Source organism: Podarcis filfolensis, assembly GCF_964270895.1.
Source record: "Podarcis filfolensis genome assembly, chromosome: 1".
NCBI lineage: Eukaryota > Metazoa > Chordata > Lepidosauria > Squamata > Lacertidae > Podarcis > Podarcis filfolensis.
In genome coordinates this window covers 42430306-42455769 of record NC_139604.1, presented here as the reverse complement: position 1 = coordinate 42455769, position 25464 = coordinate 42430306, and the positions used below count along the sequence as shown (strand labels likewise).

General features: G+C 39.3%; 1 protein-coding gene across 3 annotated transcripts in view; it reads right to left on the bottom strand.

Moving 5' to 3' along the window:
• The window catches only part of DPP10 (dipeptidyl peptidase like 10), a 552775-nt gene that overhangs the window by 38608 nt on the left and 488703 nt on the right, over window positions 1-25464 (bottom strand). For all 3 annotated transcript variants that reach the window (XM_083582231.1, XM_083582230.1, XM_083582232.1), the window contains 6 exons: window positions 13932-14052; window positions 12491-12645; window positions 9995-10092; window positions 6337-6460; window positions 4112-4150; window positions 3391-3498 (listed from right to left, as the gene is read on the bottom strand). In XM_083582231.1, the coding sequence (XP_083438357.1) occupies window positions 3391-3498; window positions 4112-4150; window positions 6337-6460; window positions 9995-10092; window positions 12491-12645; window positions 13932-14052 (645 nt within the window). The remainder of the gene's footprint in view (window positions 1-3390; window positions 3499-4111; window positions 4151-6336; window positions 6461-9994; window positions 10093-12490; window positions 12646-13931; window positions 14053-25464) is intronic.

Sequence of the window (25464 nt, the reverse complement as noted above, 5' to 3'; positions counted from 1 at the left end):
GGGACGGCGTCAAGGAGTGCCGAAATCCCACAGGAGGGCTTTGTGCCTAGTGCCCCCACCCCCACAAATTTGGGGGTGGTATAGGGCATAGCAGGCAAGGGCCGTCCCCCCCACAATCCTGGGGGGGTTAAGGAGGCTAATTACCCCCATCATAGCCTCCAAATTACCTCGTGTGGGTCGGAGAGATGTTATTGTCAGCCATCTTCCGATGCGCCACCTAGTGGCCCCCCGATCTGTAAATTAACCTTAAGTAAGTCTACTCCCTTTGTGGTTTGGGAATATGTTTCTTTTTGTACCTAGTTCTATGTGATAAAAGTCTAATGAAAATAGAATTCTATTGTATACAGATATTTTAAATTCCATATACATTTTAATTCCTATGCATCTCAAATAAAATCAATATATGATGCTACTTTTAATCAGGACTACACAAAGCTTCTCTGAGGCCTGGGCCAAAACTTTACTGGTCTCTTCCTATCCAAGATATAAGGCACCTATGTGCATGGAATTCTATCATACAATACTCCTTTTAAGCCCCACGTGGAAGGCATGAGCTAACACTGGTTCCTCGTCCTATTTAAAGCAGCCTTATTTCTTATTGCAGCAACAGTGAATTGGTTAGGGTGGGAAACCACTTGAAAGTGTTGTAGTTACTGAAAGGGAATTATAATTACCTCCTTTGTCAGTGGCTTTTGAAAAGGATCATGTAACCCTAGATGTAATATCAACCCAGGGGAAAAAAAAGTTTTCTTACTTCTTCCTTAGTGTTTAGTGCAGCAAAGGTAAACAGTGGTCTAAATATGATAGCAATTTGACCCCACCTCTCTCTCTCAGTCCCAGACATAGATGAGTAGTGCAATGTAAAGAGGTTTTCCATCACTACAATCTCCCAGCATCCCTCAAAACTGTTGCTGCTCTTGAAGTTCTTCCTGGAATGTCAAGTGATTGGGCCATGAGAGGCTCACATGGAATGGAGAAACTGTGAGAATTTGGTGGGGCTGCCATAGAATCATGGAATGGGAGAGTTGGAAGGGGCCGCAAAAGTCATCTAGTCCAATCCTCTGCAATGTAGGAATCTTTTGCCTAATGTGGGGCTCAAACCCATGATCCTGAGGCTAAGAAGGAGACTTGGATCCAGAATGTGGCAGCTAGACTGGTGACTGAAAAAGGCCACCAGAACTATATAACATCGGGCCTAAAGGATCTTCGTTTGCTCCCAGTATGTTCCCGAGCATGATTCAAAGTGTTGGTGCTTTAAAGCTCTAGATGGCCTCAGCCCTGTATGCCTGAAAGAGCATCTCCACCTGCATTGTTCAGCCTGGACACTGAGATCCAGCTCCAAGGGCCTTCCGGTAGTTCCCTTACTGTGAGAAGTGAAATTACACAGAACCAGGCAGAAGGTCTTACTGGTAGTGGCACCCACCCTGTGGAATGCCCTCTCATCAGATGTCAAGGAATAAACAACCATTTGTCTTTCAGAAGCCAACTGAAGGCAGCCCTTTATAGGGAATTTTTTAGTGTTTGATGTTTTATTGTTTTTAATATTTTGTTGAGAGCCACCCAGAGTGGCTGGGGCAACTCAAACAGATGGGCATCTTATTCTTATTCCTATGCTCTACCAAATGAGCTGTCAGGTGGATTGTGGCAGAACAGAGTCTAAAACAAAGATGTGCGCTCCCAAGACCACATTCCTAGCATGTTCACACTCTTGTTTCAGCAACATCTATGCTGGCTTGGTCATGTCCACAGAATGGAAGATGGCAGGATCCCCAATGAGGTGTTCTATGGGTAGCTGGCTTCAGGCACCAGGCTTGCTGGCCGACCAACTCTGTGTTATAAAGACATCTCTGGTTCCAAGCATTATACATATACATTTTTATGAGATTCCATTCAGAAGGACTAACATTTCAGTAAATGTTAATAGGATCTGAGTAACTGAGATTCACCCTGCCTATGGAAAGAATGCTAGAATATCTCTTAATTACTATTAAAAATGTAGTCAACTTAATAAAAAGAAAATAAGGTGTTCCAGCATTATCCAAAGTATAACACACAGGGGAAAGCATTAGAAGCATTCACTGACAGATCACGATAATCACGCAAAGCTTCAGTACTGCCGCTGTGGCTTCCCATGGCTTTTTAAATCCCATGACATTTCACAGAATGTTCCTCTAATTACTACAGAAACATTAAATGAAATGCCACAGACAGTTGTCATATATTTCTGTCAGTACAAATGTATAAAGTACAATAAATGTGCACTTTAAAATCTACAATCTCAAGATCAATAGCATGGTATATAGGAGCAACATATCAGGCGGTGGGGAAACACACTGAAAATACAAATCCAGCACATACATTTCAAAGTCAAGTCGGCACATTCCCCAACAGACCTTGGCTGAGTCTAGACTTGCAGCAGAATGAAGTGGGTTCTTTAAACTACTGGTGGGCAATAGCACTTTTGATAGTGACCTCATACAAAGCAAAAACAAAATAAAACAACCCTCCACATACGGCCCCATGGCCTCCCCTCTCCAAGTCTGCTCTGGAGGGTTGAGTGGACTCCCAGAACAGTGCATGTGTGGAGGACAGGGGAGATTATTTTGGCAAGCAAACAGAAATGCTTGCACTGATCAAACATTCTTCTTAATGTTAGGATGAATGCCTCACAACACTTCTAGCTCAGCTCTCTGCCCTTTTTTGCTGGTTTTCCTATTTGTGCTACATTTTTAATGTAAGGAAGCAATAAAAAAATGTGATCTCCCACTAGTAATATATCATTTCACCATACTACCACACATTGCACCCTACCGTCTCATTCTGCTGAATGTGTAGACCAGGTCTTTGTTTCTTCCAAGTAAGTACAACCAGTGCTTTTTTCTGGGGCTACTCAAGGCTGCACCCGACTACTGCCACCTCCCCCCCCCACATGTTAAAAGTGTGGCACTTACTGTAACAACTTCATGGAAAGTACTGGCACCTTTTTTTCAAACAAAACCAAACCAAAAAAAGAGAGCACTGAGTACAATGCCCTGAGATACTCAAAATGGTTCCAAGTGCTTCATTCACTGGCTTCTTTGCAAGTGCTCTTTCATGAAACAGCAAAGGAATCTTTAGTCATTCACCAGCTTTCTTGCCAAATCAAATCACCACATCAACCTGCTGGAAGGATGCTTTTCATCATTTCAGAGGACAGAGCTATGCATCATTTGAAGTGTTCTGTGATTACGATTTTTGCTAATACCTACAAATCAGTGACTAAAATCAGAATATATTTGGAGGAGCGTGCAACTCAAGGCATCGTACGTCGCTTCATAAGACGTTTAAGCAACAGTATAATTAATTACAGACTTGTGCAATTATGAACTTGAAATTGTGAAATAAACTTACCTGAACATTAAACATGGCAATATGATGGAATTCACCACGACCACCTTGCTTAACAGGAACTGTCATAAAGAATTTATTGCCATCTTTAGAAAAAACTGGCTCCTCATTCTATAAAAATGAAATAGAATCAGAATTCTGAAATTTTCTGTTAAGCACTATGCTTGCCCGAGGGATAATATTACACCAATCCTGTAGTAGCTGCACAGGTTATCAATTTACCTCTAGGCACAACTGATAGTTTTGGTGGTTCCCTTTAAAGTCCTAAATGGTTTAAGTCCAAGATAACTTATGGGCCCCCACCCATCTTGCTAACTCCCTAAGATGAGAAATAGGGAGGAATACTCCTAAGGTGGAATCACATCACTATAAATGTGACAAGCCATGTGATTCTTGCCTGGTACATTAAATGTTATTAATTAAGATCAGACAGCTGTATACACCTGACACTGCTCCTGTGCACCTGTTCCAGAATATCTGCTTGAAATGCCATCCCAATAGCCTTGCGAGTTCAGTGTACTTCCAGAATTTGTAATACTTCTGCAGTTACTCCAATGCTTAAAAACAATTTTGTTTGCTTCTCTTAAATTAATCTTTAATTCTTTTTCAGATTAATGGATCAACATAGTCTAGTTTAAAATGCGGACATTTACCAACATTTTATTAACAGCTAACGTTTTAATGATACACATTTTCCATTCAAAGCCATTAATAATGTAAGTACCTGTTTAGAAAGCCACACTTCAGATGTAAACTCATATTTCTAAAAAGAAATATATATAAAGTTATAAAATACATATACAAAATCTTGCTAATTGAAAATCATTGCATTTTGCATTTTCCTCTGTTACCTATTTAAAATGCCACACAAACAGAAATAGCAGCAGGTTGCACTTTGAACCACATAGTTCCTATAACACAGGCAATTAAGATGGCCTTTTTTAGAGAGTGTGCGCATGCAATTTCTTTGTTGAAACACTGCCTTTTGATTTATTTCCAGGCATCAAAGTGCTGCTGCTGACCTTTGTTTAGGATGTTGAAGAACCACTTTTCCCTGCTGGAGTCTGCTTGTCAATTGGGCTAATCTCTGGAAGCTCTCCTGTGTGTCTCAACATCCCCAGAAATATGCTTATTTGAGACTAAGGGAGGACTCTTTTTTTGGTAGCTGCACCTAGGCTTTCAAACCAGATTCCAAGGGAAACCCATGTTGTCTCCTCAGCAGTGACCTTTCAAAAACATCCCCCTTTTTAGAAGGGGTTTTGGCTGTAAACTGCTGGAATTGGTATTAACTGTAAATATTTGAATTTTTAAAAATTGATGCATTATGTTATTATATCCTGCTGCTGCTTTAATGTTAGGTTGTAAAGTATAATTAAAAATTTTACATGTTTCTGGCTAATTTATGTTTTTATTTTATTTTGTAAGGTGCTCTGAGCTCTTTGGAGAAAAGACAGGATACAAATATTTTTTTAAAAATAAATGAAGTGGTATCCTACAGAAGATTAAATTAGCTACTGACCCTCTCCGGTGCCAAGACTGGCAGAAGGGCTTTCTTTGTTCTCTCTCTCTCTCTCTCTCTCTCTCTCTCTCTCTCTCTCTCTCTCACACACACACACACACACACACACCTACCCCTGTGTGTAGGGAATAGTGGCCTGGAAGAGGGCTTTCACTGTGGAACCCCCAAATTGCAGAACTCCCTTTTCATAGAGTTGCACCAGCATCTTCTTTGTATAGCTTTTGCTGTACGATGAAGAAACATCACTTTTTCCTGGCTTTTGACAGTTAAGGGGTTTTGATTTATGGGACCTTCTTTTGCTAATTTTGTACTGTTCTGGCAATAATGGTTTTACTTGCTTTTATAACCGTAACTGTTTTATCTGTTCCTCTAATTGCCTGTTATACCTTATAAACAACTGAATAGGTAGATTAAATAGCATGTCCTCTGTACTCAGCTCTGATCTAACTCCTGGAAAGCTTTGGATTGGTCACCACTAATTTGAGTAGGAAGGCTTTTAAAAACCTATGTCATTTGTTTGGGAGTGAACGTGTATTTTGATAGCTAGCATTTCAATGTTAGTATATCGGAAGCATACAAGCAAAGAACAATACACCTATATACAGTGTCTTTGTAACATAGCTCTGTCACACAATATCAAATAATGTTTGGTTTTATTAATTATTTCAGCCCATCATAACTGAATATTTATTTTATGGTTCTTTTGGTTAACAATTATACATCAAAATGAAATATTTAGATTAGCTAACTGTTCAGTGAAAAAAGTGAGCAAATGCGTGTGCTTGAATAATATTTACAAAAAGTGTGTTATTAGGAAACATTTCTAAAATGCATGTAAACAGTAGTAAGGCTGAAGTTCTAAATATCCTGCTATTTTTTATGATTCTCAGCCTTACTCTGAGAGTTGAACTCAAACATTTTGCTTAGACATAAATCACACTTATGTCAATAACTCTGATAATGAAGAGTACTCTTGTGGTTACTAACACTGCTGGAACACAGATTTATCTTTGGCTAAAGGGCCAATTATTGCTGCTGCTGTTTGCTAAGTGCTTCCAAAGACCCTACTGAGAATCCAAATGTTTCCTCGGTGTATTGAGTTTTGGCAGGTAGAAATCTGTGTGGAACTCATGCTTCCTCTCCACACACCCAGCAGCCCTCCCTACTAGATTATCAGGCCCAACTTTTGAGAGGAAGTAAAAGCATGGCAGCAGGGCAGGTGTTTGTGTGTTTTTCCATTCAGAACAATGTGTTCCACATTATTTCAACCACAAGGTGAATTCTAACTCATGGAAATAAATTGGCCTCTGGCACTGGCAGGAAAACAAGCAAACAAATTAAAAATAAGGACCAAAAGCATGTGCTCTGCATACAGGGACAATAACTGTAAATCTATCCTATGAAAACGATAACAAAAATAAATTGCATACCATGCTACAAGCACCAGTTGTCGTCTCGCACACTGTAAGGATGGACAGGTTCTGAGGTCTGTTTAACCACCGCACGACAGTTTTAGTATTGCTGACCCACTTCACCATCATTATGTAATATTCTCTATGGCAGATACACATTTAAAAATACAGTGGTTATATTGTTCCCACATAAACTGTGAAATTACATCCTGCGCACTGCGATAAAGGACACTGATCCATTGTTCCACTCAGCATTATACTGGTAACAAACCACATTCCAAGAGCACATTCAGATTCAACATGCAAAACATACATAGCGAAATTATTGTACAGTGACTGTACAGTGGTACCTCTGGTTACATACTTAATTCATTCCGGAGGTCCGTTCTTAAACTGAAACTGTTCTTAACCTGAAGCACCACTTTAGCTAATGGGGTCTCCTGCTGCCGCCGCGCCGCCGGAGCACAATTTCTGTTCTTATCCTGAAGCAAAGTTCTTAACCTGAAGCACTATTTCTGGGTTAGCGGAGTCTGTAACCTGAAGCGTATGTAACCCGAGGTACCACTGTACCACTGTGCTCCGGCAGTGCGGCGGCAGCAGGAGGCCCCATTAGCTAAAGTGGTGCTTCAGGTTAAGAACAGTTTCAGGTTAAGAACGAACCTCCGGAACGAATTAAGTACTTAACCCGAGGTACTGCTGTACTATATTTTACAAAATTGACATAACAATTGGTTTACTGGTTACTGGCTGTCATGTTGCTCTTAACAACTTAGGTTGCCTTATGCTTTACAGTTTTGCTTTAGGTTTTGTAACAAACAATAGTGTTTTCAGTGATATGAAGTAGTCAGAAATAATGTAAAATGCCAAGGACATTCTGCAAACACTCTGTGCAAAAAGGGTAGCCGACAAAGGAGCACAGATACTTGCTTCCATAGAAAAAAAGAAAAGAATAATAATAATCCCCAGCACTGTATTGCCAAATAGATTGCCTGCCTGCAAACATTTGTAGCTAAATCGGTTTTATCAGTGGTACAGAAAAATGCTCTCTCCTTCTAAATCCTTGTTAGATTGCCATGATGAAACTGTTACCAAGACCACCTAGTACAATCTGTCATGTCTAGGCAGTTCAGTACATTATTTGTGGCTACTGACAAACAGCTATCACCTATCATACTCTACGAACAGACTCCTTACCCACCAGACCTTCTATGAGAAATGTGGGCTGTTGAGGAGGCTGCGACACTCAGTGCTAGTACTGGGGGCGGGGTTAAGGTAAATGAAGGATATGCATCATTGTAACCATATTAAGGTAAGTATCACTCCCAATCCACATACCCCAAAATTTCAGGGAATATCTTCACATTTTCTCTCATTTTTACAGGAAATTCCCAATATTCAGGGGTGATGACTTTTCACTTTCTCTTCCACACAAAAGCCTCAGAATCAGCACACCCCTAATTTAAGCTACTCTAGGAACCTGGGATGCAATTTTCAAGTACTTTACTGAATGAAGCAAAACTCTATTATCTTATACAATGCTACACAAAAGACAATGGCTTCAAGAATGCAACTCTAAGCACATTTTAGATCATAGCATATGGGTAACATGACATTAATTTAGATTTGATTAAATATTTGTTATTGTTTTTACTGAAATATATATACCTATATTTCCAAACTGTAGGAATGATGACTCACACTGTGTATAGATATAGGTATAAACACACACAAACACACACACGTATTTCTACAGATGTGCATGCAAAGACTGAGAGATACAGTTCAGAACAACATAGTTGAATGAATGAATTCATAGTTGAATATGCCCTGACATCTGTAGCATTTGGGAATGTTTTACTACCCATTCCACCTGATGTTTAGCTCATATTTGATTAGCAAGGAACTTTAACAAGTCATCTTTCTATGCATCGCATACCATCTCTTTGGGAAAGTATGTTTTAGTGCTTTTCCCCTTAATTTGATGATTCAAATTGTTTGTATTAAAATGCATTACAATACATTTATTAGAATAAAAAAACTGTCAGAATCCAGCCTGGGTCATCCAAACCCCAGCAGCACAGAGCAAGACCAAGAAAGAAATCTTAACATACACAGTCATTAGAGTAAGGACTGTTTTCAATGTATATACAATAACACACAATTTCTGTGGAGTGGGGGAAGAAGAGATAGAAATTGGACAATCTCTCTCTCTCTCTCTCTCTCTCTCTCTCTCTCTCTCTCTCTCACACACACACACACACACACACACACACACCCCATATATATGAATGGTTTATACTGCTTTAGAGCAGCAATATTCAGTAACCAGAGAAGGATTTCATAGATAAAATGGATTTTCCTAGAAATGTACATGGTCCTCAAGGCTTCTGTAAAGTAACAGCAGAATGGATTTTTAAACAAGCTCCAACTCAAAGAGAATATATCAAATGCATGGAGCTTAGTAAGAATGTATGAACCACAGTTTTAAAAACAAGACTGTTGTCACTTTGATCTGCAGCATTCTTGCAATCTTCCAGCTGGTGGGATATTACTTATGTGCCTACACTTGGTTGAAATGATTAGAGAAAGCCATATTTGATAGTCAGAGCTAGAAGGATGAGTTAGAAGCATTTCCAGTTATGACTGAGCCTTGGTATGGTACAATCAGGTCACATCTACACTATATGTGCACATTTCTACCACTTTCACAGGCTTGGCTTCCCTCAAAGAATCCTGGATGGGCTTTACTAAGGTAATGGCTACAGGTTCTAGCTCTGGGGTTGGTCAGTTTCCATAAAGAACTTTGTGTTTAAAAGAGAAGGGAAGAATCAGTATTCTAGGAATTCTATAAAAACTTTATTGGAATACAAGCCTATGAGTGGGATTACCAGTTTAAAGAGAGTGTAAATTTTGGGCATTAAATATGTGAAGAATTATCTGTGTTTCCAAGTAAGAAAAGAGATGGAACAGAAACTGGCAAGCTGTAACTTAGTGGCTGTAGTCTCCTGATACTGGTTGGCTATGGTGTCAAGAGAACCTGAACAGAGGTGACCATACTCTGTAATGGTCCCTCGTGCAAAATCCTCTTTTTTTGCAGGGGAGGCTCCAAATTGAGTTTGATGATATACCTGTATCCAACTACATACCTTCTGATCAGAGGTGAAATATGATTATGAAGAGAAGACGTTTAATTAAATATGATGTCTGTGTCTTCACTATGTACTATGTAGAAATCATAGATCCATATTTATATTTAATATTAACTAACATGACAAAGCTATATTAGAATAATAATCTAATTAACACCAGTAACTTTAAATTCGTTCAGTTCGAAATTTAAGGGTATTTGTGAGCTGGGTGGGCCCCTTAGATCCTATGGGCCCCATGCATCTCACACCCAGTATGCTGTTTATGACAACCACTAAATCTGGACCAAGTTATTATGCAGAAATGATTGTACTTCAGTTCCATTGCATTGTAATGCATTGGCCATTACAAGCCTTATAATAAAGATAGTCTATTTAAACCCAAGCTGATAGTCCTGCTGTTTTTTCCAGCTACATGTTACTTCCAGAAAACTGTTGCAGGACTGTTATCTTAAACAGAGATTAACTTCAATTTATTTGTGCATGTAGAGAGTCACAGATAGTTAATTTTCAGATGACATACTGCTTACCTTGATTTAAAGCCATCTGGTGGCATGAGTTCCAATGTATGTGTTGGTCCATACAGATTGACTACGTATAACTTGACTGTTGGATTCATTTCTCCTGCCTTTGAAAAGAATGGATGAATAAGTGTGATATGTATTTGCAAAGACACAGAGAAGAACCACAGCTGTATGTGAAAATGTTAAAAGATGGATAGCATAGTGTCAGGGAATTGCCATCAGTATTGGAGGGGGAGCGCAAAAGCCAGAGGGATTCCAGAGAGCGTCCAGGGATCGGGAGAAGCAGCCCATCTTCTGGGGAAGAGAATCAGCGTAGCACCAGTGGAGAAGGGGGGCAGGTGGGGGAAGTGGCGAGGCGGTCCCATGACTCCTTGCCGGGGACCAGCGGGGAGAGTAGAGGTCCTCCGTTGCCCACGCCCTCCCTGCGCAGAAGGCTTTCACGCAGAGAGGGTAGGCGGAGACTAGGCGTCAAAGAGCTTCTTTGCTGGAAGAAGTTTAAGAAACGCCCACTCACGGATTCTGCCAGCGACAGTCAGCCACGGGTGAGTGGCTGTCCGGACAGAGGAGGTTCACTTTGGCAGCCCAGCCAGGTGTTTGCACCCAGCCAGGGAGATAGGCATCTGCTTACGCATGAGCAACCCCTTAGAACCATTACACATAGCTAACCAATTGTCATCGAATACATACATTAGTTGAATTCATGTGTCTTAACCAATTGTTGAGAATGCCCAACCCTATGCTCCCAGCTATGAGGCCATGAATGACTACATACAAGAAAGCATATATTCCTGTAGGCCTGGTGGAATGTATTACATATCCAGAGTAAAATGATTTAAAAACATGGATTTTAATCTAAAATGGGGGGAAAGAACAACTATTATTGAAAACATTTACTTTCTGGATGGACTATTCTGACTCCTGTCTTTGTAGTTTGGGGAAGATGTGTACTGCATACACAAAACATTGTAAAAGTGGAGATCAGGCTTTCAAGTTAAGCTGTGTAAAAAGAAAGAAAAAAACCTAACCTTAGTTATCACTTGCTTGCAGCCCAAATATGCTGCTGCCATGGTGTTACTTTGGTATGTGTTTTTTAATCTTCTTCGTTGCTGACTGATTCTAGCTAATCAGGAATTATATAGCAACTACATTATCAAGGCATCAGAGAGCCAATCAGGACCACTTCACGACACCACTGAGGGCAAATGAATCTCTCAGATTGTCCTTATTCTGATGGGGGATGGATGTGTCATCACTGCTGCAGAAAGCAAGCAGTCTGGCATTCTTTTCTCATTGCATATGTGTTTTCACTGAAATAATGCAAGTCATAGATGGCCAGCTGCATAGCAGAATTTGGACAGAACCTGAATGTGGATGCCATCCATATGCATTTCATTCCTTTCACTGAAATGTCCATTTGAATGTGTAATGCCATCTCAATAATGTTGCACTGAATCAACTACATATATTATGAGATTAGGATGAGGTGATGTTGCCACAAGAGGGATGTGTTCTGTCTTCCCTGACACCCATCACCTTGTAAACACTTTTCACAAGGGGATGTCAAAGTTGCTGAAAAGGATTGGTGCTTTTTGTATGGGATGAAAGCATTTGTAAAAAGTGCCATGGAAACCCTATTTTGGCTCAGCAGCAGTCATAAATATTCCAGTAGTAATGAAGTGGAATACTGTACTGCAATAACAAAGTCCTTTGTCAATATTACCAGATCACTAGCTTCGTAATTAATTATGGTGAATTGAAAGCTAACAGAAGTATTAAATAAAGGTAAAGGTTTTATTAACATAATTCTGCATTGCCTGTGATAAATGGAACTAGACTTTCATTTCCTCTTCCCAAAGCTTAATTTTATTGTACAGCTTGTCTTTAATTTTGTTTTCCTTTTGGCACTATAGAATAAGACATTGCTAAAGAAAACTAACAAAGCGATTCTAGAGATTAATTTTCCTGCTACTGAAAAGAAACAGGATATCAACTGATTTATTAAGTAAAAATAGTGTTGCCATTCAGTTGTAGACACTGTCATATCATTTAACAATTTAATTTAGTTAAATGGAATAATTGTAACTGTCAAACAGATCCTATTACATGATAATATTATTAACTTGTTATGTTTATATTAGTTTTTATTTATGATTTACTAATATTGATAGGTGAATTCATATATTCACAGCAAAAAAATCCTTGAAATCTTGCTGATCCAAATGCTTGTACAAAATACCCAACCCCTCCAGATGTGCATCATATGTAGTTATATTAATATATTAAGTTATGTTGTCCTATACTAAACAAAAGAGCTTTTGTTTCATTCAATCCAGAAAAGAACAAAGCTTTTGTAGCTTTTTGAGAAAACAGTGTATACAGTAATTTCTGCAAAAACCATGACAACAAAAAATGGCTTCCTTTCCTTTTTGAAATAACTGTTTTAGTAACACTGAACACTATACCTTAGGCAAGTAATGAAGATTGTATGTAAAATTTCCTTACCTTTGGATAAGGGTACTGTTTTCCTCTGGGATACAGGAATCCAGTAAACCGGGGAATAACCATGTTTGGTACCAATGAGTCATTTATCATAAGAAATGCCAGCCTCTCTCCATCAGGTGACCACCAGTGAGTTATGTGAGAATGAAGGAGCTCCTCTGGGGGAGGGGAGGGAAAATGTTCTTAAAACCCATGAAATTAACAATTGCCATATATAATTTAGATCCCAATCCACTGGCTGCCCACAACAGCTTTGCCACTTTCTCCACTGTTGTCTAGAGTCTCACTGAGGATTGCTTTATATACACATTTTGCTGCTGTTGGCAAACTTCCTACTGTTAAAAATAAATCAAACAGAGCAAACAGACAATGCTACATTATTTTGTACCTGTTAGGCCATAGCACAGCCAGGAGGCTGTGATTTTCTATATTCAACTAGATTAGTACTGTTTTGAAATCTGTTCAATATCTCAAAAAAAAATTTTTTTACTGCAAAAAGGCTTTTATTTTCCTTTTTTGTAGATCTCATTCTCAAAATACTTAGAATTTCTGTGATTGTGGGGTTTCAGCTTACTTTATTCTTTCGAGCTGACCCAAGGTGGTGTGTCTGTTTCCTCTCCAGTAAACCTTTCTGCAGTCTCCTTAGCTGCTCACACTTCCTGATCTGAAAACACTCAATTGGAGGAGTAACCTCATGATATCTTTACCTAGTCTTCATCTGTGGAAAGCTGGAGAGGCTGCAGAGTGAAGACCACTGGTGGGATGATTTAATGAATGAAAGAAACAGACACCTGAGAATTTCATTGACTCTCTCTCTCTCTCTCTATATATATATATAGAAGTGGCTGTATCTCCTTCCATAGTCTTGTGAAAAATATAAATTGAGATGCTGCAGGAAGAAATGTAAAATGCCAACAGCTTTTTAGCTGCCTTGCATGAACCACAATTTCTAATGCTTGTCTTTATAACCACAGATTACTTCCAGGACACTGTTGGGTCCCTTATTATTCTGCATCCCTATATTTATTTGTATCAGAATAGTTATATGCAACCAAAGTATAATATTTGTGATGCAATGCAAAACTAGTAGTCATATTTATAAGTTGAGCATAATCATATACAATTTCTGCAAATATGCCAATGAAAAATAGGTGGAGTAATTTTCAGGGCTGTTATGCAAAATAATGTATGTTCTTGTTCTGTTCCCTTCCCCATACAATAGTTTTCTTCTTGAAACAAGAAAATAAGGATTTTGACAATTTAAATGATCACAAACAAAAGCTTATATATAGGCATCCCTTTGTTTTAATGCAGACAATTTTGCAAGAAAACATTAAAAAGAAAAATCAACAGCATTGTCCTATAATGAACAGATTGTTCTCAGAAAAATTGGATGCATGTATGTCCTCTGCATTTCTAATAAAGTTGCATCTGTGCAATTTACCTTCATATAACCAGTCTGCAATTCCATTAAATACAATTCCTTCTTTTCCAGACGATGTTAGTCGCAATGAGCTACTCTTTACATCAGGCTGGTAGTAGATGTTATTTTCAAAAATGTAAATCTAAATTAAGTAAGAGGGGGAAAGGTTTAATGCAGAAGCTAATGAATATTTTCAAGTTCAGTGACAGGGGGAAAAATATGCAGTTTAATAATATTATGTACTGTAAAGGATAACTCTTTCTAGTTTTCCACCAGCCATTTCCTTCCATTTACTGCTTTTTATTGTGATGTAGATTCCAGACATTACCAGAATGTGGAAATGGATAGAAGCTGAATAACGCACATTCACATTCACCCTGTTGAACCTCTCACAACTCCAAAATATTCTCATTCATCTACATAGCAAATGTTGTTTTGCTTCATGCTGTTCCTGAGATGGACCAAGATAGTAGGCTGTATGCTGAAATAGGACTGAAACTGAAGGACATAGCTGATATCCACAAGCTAAAGCTTATTTTGCTATTTCATCATTTCATCGTCTCTATATTCTAGTTTTCTGGAAGTCCTACAACCTGTGTTACGGCTACCCAGCTATGTCAGCTGTCCTGCTGTCGTTGTTGGACCATAAATATTCAATCTGTTAGTGGAGCTGAGAGTTGTTAGTGCACAGTAGACCTAATGCACTTTACAGTTTAGTTGCTGAATATCCCGCCCCTCTGTGAGCTGGGCCCAGCAAATCCCCTCAGAACCCACCTCACCAGAGCAGCTCCCTCCCTTGCAGCTGGGCCCCAGCTCCAACCACGTCACAGCGGAGTGACCCAGCAGCGAAATGTGTAGCCCCACAAGAAACAGGAAGGGAAGGGAGAATGTGCAGTCATTTCCTAACCTCGCCCCATGATGTGCTCGGCTTTCCCTCTCTGCCCTTGCCACCTAAGATCAGTTCCTCCTCTCTAGATATCTGGTAAACATATCCATTCATAATTATATTTATTAATCTACCTGTGCTTTTTTCTAGAAAAAAGGTGCCAGTACTGTGTACCAGCACATACCGCCAGAAAAAAGAACTGGTCCCACATATATGACTTTTTAGTTGCCATTCTAATTCCAGGGTCCACCAGCCACCGTATGCATATAAATTGATTTGATGAATGTGTTCTTGTTGTTTTGCTCTCTGTATACTTTTTAAAAAAGTATTTATGGAAATATTGTAACTGTTTATATGTTTTCATTATATTGTAATTCGCTTTGGGATGCCTCGTGTGAAGAGAATCATAAATGAAATAAGCATATATATCTCCAATATGGATACTAGCACTCCAAACCAGAACTGTGAATTCTCATTTCAGAATAAAAAACTATAGTTCCACACAGGCATTTGACACTGTGTACACAGTATACACAAAGGGTTGTATACTGGATCCCTTATGGACAGGCCATGAAGTGTTACAGCATTAGACCAAAAATGGTGGTCCTCTAATAAGTGGCTATTTTTTCCTAGGTTTTTAAAAACATTTATTCCTTCCCTTATTCATTTACTGTATATACTCGAGTATAAGCCGACTTTTTCAGCACATTTTTAATGCTGAAAAAGCCCCCCCATGGCTTATACTCGAGTGAGGCCAGTGGCAGCGGTGGCGGAGGGACGAGCAGCCCGAAAGGAGCCCTTTCTCACCGCTGGTCCCGCCACCGCCGCCCGCCTCTCGCAAGAGCAGGCACAGGAGCCATGGTTGGGAGAGGTGCTGCGCTGCACTGTGCCTCTCCCAACCGTGGCTCCTATGCCTGCTCTTGCGAGCTGCAGAGGCAGCAGCAGAGGGCTCCTTTTGGGCTGCTCCTTCCTCCTCCACCGCCTTTGCTGCCACCACCAGGTTTGTGGTGTGGTGAACCGGCATATACTCGAGTCAGTAAGTTTTCCCAGTTTTTTCTGCTAAAATTAGGTGCCTTAGCTTATATTCGGGTCAGCTTATACTTGATACAGTGGTACCTCGGGTTAAGTACTTAATTCGTTCCGGAGGCCCGTTCTTAACCTGAAACTGTACTTAACCTGAAGCACCACTTTAGCTAATGGGGCCTCCTGCTGCCGCTGCGCCACCAGAGCACGATTTCTGTTCTCATCCTGAAGCAAAGTTCTTAACCTGAAGCACTATTTCTGGGTTAGCGGAGTCTGTAACCTGAAGCGTATGTAATCTGAAGCATATGTAACCTGAGGTAACACTGCATAAGGTATCTTTTACAGTCTCTTACTATTTCACTCTCTTTTGGACTCAAAGTTACTCATTAAAGTTGTCCTTTCCTATGTGCTTGTAAACAGCAGCCACAAACAGCTGTGTTTTCACAGAACTTAATTACTTTTTATCTTTTTATAATGTAATTGCATAATAGAAAAGAACATACTAGCGATAGTGTAAAAAACAATGCACTTCTGATACTTTAAAAATACACAGGTATCTATCACTATAATCATTTTAGGAGAACACAAAACCTTCTCATCTTTACACATAACAGTATGACCTTTGCTCCTTCAGCTCAAACACTCAGGGCTTCTGGGGCACAGCACTCCCACAGAGAATGTCAAGCAATTTTGTTTTAAAGAAACATGCCCCCTAAAGCTCAAAGCAATACACTCTTTCCTATCTCACACACACATTTTATACTTTTATTTGAACATTTCTATCAATCTATTATTCTCTGGCCAATCAGGTCTATACAGCACTCAGCGTATCCAAATCCCAAAGTACAGAATGACCCAATTTCTAAACAAGAGGAATGTATTTAGAAGGACTTTAAATGATTTCAACTTTTTGAATAAATCCATGAGAGGCACTGTTAAATAAATGAGAGGACTGTTAAATCAGTAGTTCTACAAATATTAAATAAAAGAAGTGACAGCATCCAGTTTTAGGAAAGATGTGAAACTCATGTAATAATTAAAATAATGAAAGGCTACATAACCTACAGGCATGAAATGGAAGTCTTGCTTGTTTCTCTAGCCTTCTAAAAATATTACTACGTATATTAGATTGTAGCCCCAAGGTATAAGATTCACAGGTTTAAGACTGAATGTTGTGTAAGCAGCCTTCTACCTGTGCCGTGGGACTTCACCTTCCCCTCCTTCCCCACTGTACCCCCAAAATCTGCCCTGGAAGATCTTCCAAAGATGAGAAATCCATTCCACCAATTGTGTCCATTCCACTGGTGGGCACTGTTGAATTGCACCCAAAAGTAGTACTGTATGTTATTTATAGGGCTAATGGAGATAATATTCATTATTTATTTTTAATACTAATCTCAGATACCAATCTACTCAATAAAAGAATTGTTTTCTGTTTCTCTACTCCTGTATCATCTTGGAAAAGATGCAAAGCATTCATAAACTTTCACTTAAAAGTTCTATTAGCTATGCTATGACTTATCAGATCCACATAAACATGCTGTCTACTGGAGAGAATCTTGCACCCACTTTGCTCCTCCATGGTCCTTTTAGCATGGACAGCATGCTGCAACAGCTAAGCCAAAGTCTGACTGAACCCTGGATTGTGGGGTTAAGGTCTCTCCTTCCTACTTCGCTCCTCTTTGAGAGCAGGCTAAGAATGGCTGACTCTTGGACCATGCCAGCTGAATTTGCTCCCTTTTGGCTGCTCATCCATTTATATTAGCTGGCTTGAATTGCACTGCCAACCTGCACAACACAAGGAAAAATATGCTACCTGACCAAGAAACTAAAGCCAAAGACTAAGTAGGATTTTTTTTTAAGTCGCCCTCTGTTATGGGACTACAATTCCCATCATTCCTGACCACTGGTCTTGCTAGCTAGGAATGATGGAAGTTGTAGTCCAAAAACAGCTGGAGACCCAAGTTTGGGAAACACTGGTCTAATTGATATGATATAATTTATGATCATGAGATGACTACGCAAAAATGTCACTAATAGGTATAGGAAGTTGTATTATTCAGGTAGTGCTCAATCCAATATAAATTTTGTGCATCTTCCAAAGCTTAGATATCTGACTGTCAGCTCACCACTATAGTCGTATATAATATTTAGAAGAATTTCTTGTGTTTTCCTTACCCAAATTAGTCTGAGTGTAATTTGCACTGCCAGCACTTCAAAGTTGTTGTTTGCTATGTTATTAATAAAGCTATGGCCCTTTAACCTCACATGGTTGTCATGTGTGTTCATTCTGCTGTGTGGGTGTGAGAGGGACATCACATCTGTATAGCACTTTCACGGTTTTTAAAGTGTTTCACAAACATTATCAAGTTGTAATTCTTACAACAGCCCTGTAGGGTAAAGCATCAAAACAATGTGAGGTATATATTTCTTTTTCTGTAATTTCTTTCACTGTATCAATATTATATTGCAAGTACTGAATGTTCAGTGCAGTCCTATATATTATGATGATATATAGCATAATTCTGAAACTGCAGTTCTCCTGAAAATAGTTGAAAGAGAAATTGCTTACATGGTATCATATATAGATTCAAGTGTGTTCTCATAAATTTATTGGTGGCTTTGTGCCTAAAAAGCTTTCCCTGATTTTTGGCATGAAGATAAGAAATAAATTGAAAAAGGCAAGAGGTGGAACCAGGCTATATTACCTTGCATGAAAATCCTACTTTTTTTCTTTTTTTTTTTTAAAAAAAGCTTTTCTCCTAACTGTCCCTGTGTGAAGACTAATACCTTTGATTGCAATTTATTTAGTGATTAGTAAATTTGAAATATTTACAAGCTGGGACACAAATACATGCACACACATGCATATTTCCATGTTACATCACAGAGCTCTTATCCTTTGGCAGTCCCATTCATGTACCATTTTGTTATTTAATAAATATATCTTTGGAAATTAGGATTAGAGGGGGCTTAAGAGTTTATCATAATCACATTTTTATGATACTGTGGATACTGTGAAGAATTAAGGGCGCAGTCACATTAACATGGTACCTCTGTAAGGAAGCCTCCATGATACTGTATATTTATAGTTTCATAATAAAATGAAATGTTAATCATCCAGCTAAAGTAATTGTCATCTCTATTATGATAAAAACAAAGGTTTCAGGACCCAGTCACTGGTTCACATGCCGTTATCTGAACAGACATTAATGGAATTGCTGATTTCATGGTTTGGCAAGCGCTTCTGATACTTCAAGGCAGTGGTTTTCACCCTTTTTGAGTCCAGGGCTCCCTTGACCAGCTACGTTCTTTCTGTGGCTCCCCTGGGAATCCCCACTTATGCAAGGGTTTCATTCTGGACCACTGTTCACATTGCCAGGATGAGAATAAGTGGGGATCCTCTCTACTCTGTCTCTGCCCCACCCCTTTCTAGTGCCATTTTCAATGTGTGTGTAAGTGGGAGTGTGCATGCTCATTGTGCACAAGTGAGGATTCCCCTGTACCAGGTAAAAACTTGTGTTGTTTTGCCCTGCCTGACCTCACCTTTGTGTTTGGTCTGGATCTCCCCCCCCCCCCCCGCCTTTGATGCAGCGGAGAAGGAGAGCTAGGAGGGGGAATAGAGAGAGAAGGCATGTACATTTTATCTTTAATGTGGGGTGGCAGGGTTTGTTTTTTAAAGAAGAGGGTGTGAGAGGAAAGGGCACACACATGGAGAGAGAGACGGGGAGGAAAAGGAAGAGGGAGCGATACAGAGAGGAGCTTCTACGTAGCGCACCAGAATTGTACAGGGGGAAGGACTAAGAATCTAGGACATATCTGGGAGAAGGTGGTGTGGATTGGCGAGAGTAGGCAGGAACAAGGAAGGGGAAGGGGAAGGGGAAGGGGAAGGGGAAGGCAGTGGCATGGAGGACGAGGAGGGAAGAAAGGTTGGCTGGGGCGCCCTGAACATTCTTCAAGTCTCCCCAGTGAGCTGTGGGTCACCAGCTGAAAACGACTGCTTTAAGGAGAAGAATTCTTAGTGCCCACTGCAAACATTAATCAAATGAAGAGAATAGGATCACCATTTCCAAGCATGTGCATGCACACACACACTCTCTCTCCAAAGACAATATAAAAAGGCAAGTTAAAAGACTATATTATTATAAGGCAGTTTGAGCTACAATACCATAGCATAATATCTCTAACCTATTTTGGCTCCATTGTCTTCTTAAACTCAAGCAATCAGTACTCATCCAGGAACAGTAAGCTTATTATTATGCAATCAGGTTACCTCACAAGTTCTTGACAAACACACCCCTTGCAGATACAGGACAAAGGAAATTCTCTGCCACAATGTACTTCAAGTCTTTTCCTCTCTAAAAGTACTGCATAAGCTTTATGCCATGAGGTGAGATCGCTCAGGGATGGTGTTTATGTTAGACACACTCACAAGAATCAACAGGTTGAATGAGCAGGTGCCCTTCTGTAAGCTGAAGGCCTCTTCTGCATGCAAAAGAACTTTTTCTGCCTCTGTTCAACACCACTGTGTAAGAAGAGAGAAAGACTATTGAAATGTAGAGGTGTATTTACATCTGTGGCAGGCATTGTGCTTTCTTGCACAAGGTCTTTTTTACTTATCTCAGAATTTTATTATTATTATTACTTAGCAGCCCTTTTTGTGGCTTTTTATATGCTTTTAAATATTGCCCAACCCCAGGCTTCTTGAAGTTCATCTTTGCTGTGGCGAATTTTGTATTGTAACTGTTTCCATGGTTTTGCATTATATGTTACATTTCATTTTACATTTTTACATGCTCTACCGAGAGCATTTCGGTTATAGGCTGACATAGAAATTAGGACTGTGCACTGGGATCTAGCCAAATCCAAAACTGAGTTGGGCTAATCTGGGTAGATCCCACCTTTGGCCAGCACGGGTTGATAGAGCTCAGGGTCGGCCAACCTGAAGCAATATGGGGTAGTCTAAGGCTGTCATAAGATGGGACATCAGGTGGTGGTGGGGGGATAAGGAAAGGCAGGCAGCTTCTGCAAAGAGTAGCGCAGAGCCGTTTGCAAAGGGGCTTTCAATCAGTCACACATTGCACTTGGCTTTGTGTGCCTGTTCCCAGTAGGGGAACATCAGTACACAGTCAAACTGAGCAAAACTGAACCCAAAATTAAGCACAAAAATGGCTGAAAGTCATATTCCTTTTCAGGAGGTCAATACAGATGGGTTGTATTTAGGCACTGAAGGCGGCAAAATGTTGAGCAGAGACAGACTTGCCAAATGTCCCTATTTTCCAGGGATGTCCCTGATTTAGAGAAGCCATCCCGGTTTCTGAATTGATCCCAGAATGTCCCGCTTTTCCTTAGGATACCCCTATTTTCATTGAAGAAATATTGGAGGGTATGGAGTTATCCAACACCTGAGCTGTCTGAAGGAAGCCCTATACAGTGGTACCTCAGGTTAAGAACTTAATTCGTTCCGGAGGTCTGTTCTTAAACTGTTCTTAACCTGAAGCACCACTTTAGCTAATGGGGCCTCCTGCTACAGCCGTGCCGCCAGAGCACGATTTCTGTTCTCATCCTGAAGCAAAGTTCTTAACCCGAGGTAATATTTCTGGGTTAGCGGAGTCTGTAACCTGAAGCATCTGTAACCTGAAGCGTATGTAACCCGAGGTACCACTGTATAAGGATGTTTTTTATGTTTAATGTTTTATTATGTTTTTAATATAGGAAGCTGCCTAGAGTGCAGGGGCAACTCAATAAGATGTGTGGGGTATCAATAGTAAAATTATCATTATGCAATGGGACGTCTCCCTATTTTCATCAGAAAAATGTTGGAGGGTATGCAGAAAGTGAGGGAGGAATAGGCATAGGCTTTTGCACAGCATCAAAAGCACTGAAGAGGCCCTTGGGATTCCTAGGCTGAGTGTAAGTGTGAATTTAGCTAGGTTGATGGCAGAGGAGAAAGATTTTTTATCACACTGTTCCATCCATTAGATTACTCCCACCAAATGGCTTTCAATACAAAAGTCACAAATGCAGTAAAAACTATTCAGACTCTTGCTGAGGTACTTTGGACCCAAGCCATTTAGGGCTTTAAAGGTCAGTGTCAGCATTTTATCAGCTGATTGATGGGAAAAGAGGATTGCAATTGGATAAGTACAATGCACCATCAAAGATAATGGAATTATTCATTGTACGTTTCAAGGATCAGTAGGTTTTGTGACAATTTACCCTCTGCACACCAGGTTTGATAACCTCCTTAAACTTAATGTTCTAGACTAATAGATAATAACAAATGTCTGATGTCTTGATGTAGAGAGTACACAAGAATTCACACCTCACTGAAACTTTTTTGTGTGATTTGCAATAAACATATGGGAATATTCTAACCATAGTATATTGCTGAGAATATTAATCTTGTATTCTTGTCAGTCCTGCTTGTTTATTTTATTGTCTTATTTCTTATATTTTTTAACTTTTGCGTATTATATAATATTGTAAAACAGGACTAGTACTGGGCCCACAGAAAAATGCAGCAAAGTGCTGAAAAGAAGTTGTGTGTCAAACAGTGGTGAAAAATCAACCCAAAAGATCACTGAAGGGGAGCACATTTCACAGGCAGGTAAAATGTTCACAAAATGGGTATTTATTAAGTCAAAATAAAGCGGCAGAATCTTTGGTTCCATCAGACTAAAATCTAGTTTTATACAGAATGTGGATTGCGCAAAAAATATAAAAGGGTCAGTAAAAATATTGTCACCCCAAGAGTGTAAATACTGAAAGACGTGTAATAAAGGATCTCATTGTTTAGTTTGGACTCTTCCATTTTCCTAAAAATGAAGAACAAATAGGAACATCAAAAGAAAGTGAACTGAACAAGGCCAACGTACCATGGCAAATCTAAATGGTGAAGTCCACTGCAACATGATGAAGATCATTTTATTATTGAAATTACTGGATGGTTACAAAGTGAAATATACTCCATGTTGATTTCCAGGAATAAATGTTGTCAGGATATCCTGCTTATATTCAGGTAATCAGCTTCTCTATCATCCATGACACGAATAACTAAACATCCAATTCTTCAGCTCCCATTACATTAAAAGTCTAGCCTATATGACATCTCTCCTTGATGTGATATTGCCAGCTAATTAGCTGAATGATTTAAAGCCTTCAAGATGTTTTCCCATATGAGCTAGTTGCATATCCATTTGTTCTTTTTCCTGTTCCTGTGTATATAATTGAGCCAACCTCAAAAAGAGTGGATGAAATTAATCCATCACAAGTAAATGGACAAGAATCATGTTGTCCTGGTCATCAATATGCAATGCTCAACATTGAGATAAAACATGAATTTCTTTGAAGTTTGGAATAATTATTAACATGTTTCTTTACCATGCAATCCTATACACATATACTCTGAAGTATATATTCAGAAGTATGCTGAAGTCATCTTGAGTTCCATGAAGCTTAATCCAAGGTAAGTGGGTATCAAATTATAAACACAATGTAACAAAATAAGAAGGGACCAAACTTTTTTTACAGGTGGTAACCATTTTAGGCATGTCCAATTGAAGCATGATTGCTTACGTCCAGGTCCTTTGGGACCCAGAAGGGGGCAGGGTGGAGTATAAAGGGGCGGGTCACACTTATGTACACTCCGCTGATGCACACCTGGGTCGGAAACAGAACCCCCACACAAAATGGCCACCACCTGTATTTAATATGTGCAGATAATTCTAGACATGCACTCAGATGCTACTCCCCTGAGTTCAATTAAACAGAGTTCTAATGAAATGTGTATAGAATCACAGCCTAAGCCAGCAATCCAAACCTGCTGATGTGACCACTTAGGCTCTGCTGATCAACCACTGCATCCACAGTCCAGACATTCACTCCTTGCATCACTAATTGAATACATATGCCATGCTAGACAAGGGAGAGTAAAAGATAAAGAGACAAAGGAAGGCTGGCTGTGTAGATCACAACTTTCATTACTAAGCTTTCAGCCATCACTTGACATGCACTTTCAAGCTTTTCTGTTCCAGGCTGGAAACATACATCAATACAATTAAAGCTGAAATTCCAAAGAAGCTATATTCTGAATCTGAATCAGATGAGATTCTGAATCTGAATGTTTATAATCTGAATCTGGATTTGTTATATCCTATACCCTCAGAATTACAACCTTTATCTTAAGACCGAAGTGAATGCTCGACATTCATCCTTAATATATTTGGGGCAACCCATCATATCCTTATTTATAATCAAAGTATTCCTCATAATAATAAAAAAGCACCATAAACAGGAAAAAATGTGATACCTTAATTGTGGAATGCTCTCCCCTTTGAAATTTAGCAAGTATCTACTCTGTTTTCACTCAGATGTACCTTAAAATGTGGCTCTTCAGTCATACCTTTGAAAGTTAATAATGCCCAGCTGGAAAGACAGTGTTCTTTTACAGTTTCTGTGATGAATTGTTAGGTGCATTTTATTCTGCTCTTAATTATTAAGGAGTGTACATTTTAAGACCGATATTCTTTTCACCGGTCACAAAATCTCTGGATGTAGGGTGGGGTATAAATGATACAAATAATAATAAAATAAATGAATAAATAAAAATATCCTGAAGGGCTTTTTAACTTCTGAAACATGTCATCAAATCCTAGTGATCTAAAAGGTTAACCTTAAAAAGGAGTGTGATCATCAAATCTTCCCCTTGCTTCAGAAATACAGAGAGAGCAGAAAACTTGTCCATGTCTTGTAGGTTTTGTGTTCAAAACCTACATATAACATTGACAGTGACACAACTATCATAACAATGCACAATCATAATAAATACCAGCAATTATTTCACCCATTCACCAGAGGTGGTACTTCTTCTAAGCAATGTGAATGATACAATTACAGCTTGTCACAGTGGGAGTCCTTAATTAAGACAAAAACATAAAATATATGGGAGTGGGAGAGGTGTATTCAGATAGGTTCATTAAAGGTACTTTGTTTCTTTCTCAGAATCTCATTAGTCTATCACAGCTCATTGGGCAAAACCCCTAAATGTGGCTAGGATAAGTGTGGCATATAGAATCTTAAGAAAATGGAAAAGGGCTCTGTATTATCTCTGCTCTGCTTGAGTTGCAGCAATGCCATTATCTATCTGACACTTGTGCTTTAGCATTATAATTTTTACAACTGCACATTACCTAGAGGACTATTACATCTCAGTTGGTGTTTCATTGGTTACGCATATCCAGGACATGGAATGACACATATTCATCAGAACACAGCTAGAAATGTCTCTCCCCACCCTCAACATACAGACATACTTTTGAATAAGCTGAGTTGTGGCAAGAACTAACATAAAGCAAGTCCCAGGTGGTCTCAGAATTGCTTGTGCAAGTAAATATACTCCAAATCTTTGGAATTCGATATGAGACAGGCCACTGTTGTTATAGCCAAAACACAGCCATCATTATAAAGGAGACAATGTATGGCATGCAGTTTGAAGCAAATAAAAATAAAAATACTGTTTATGGGGGGATGCTCTGAGTTAGTCATGCAGATGCAACTTTTTGCATTTAATTGTGGTTTGAACATGCATTTGCTGCTCAGGGAGGAAAACCCACCTAGCTTGGAATTCAGTGACCCACCCTGCCA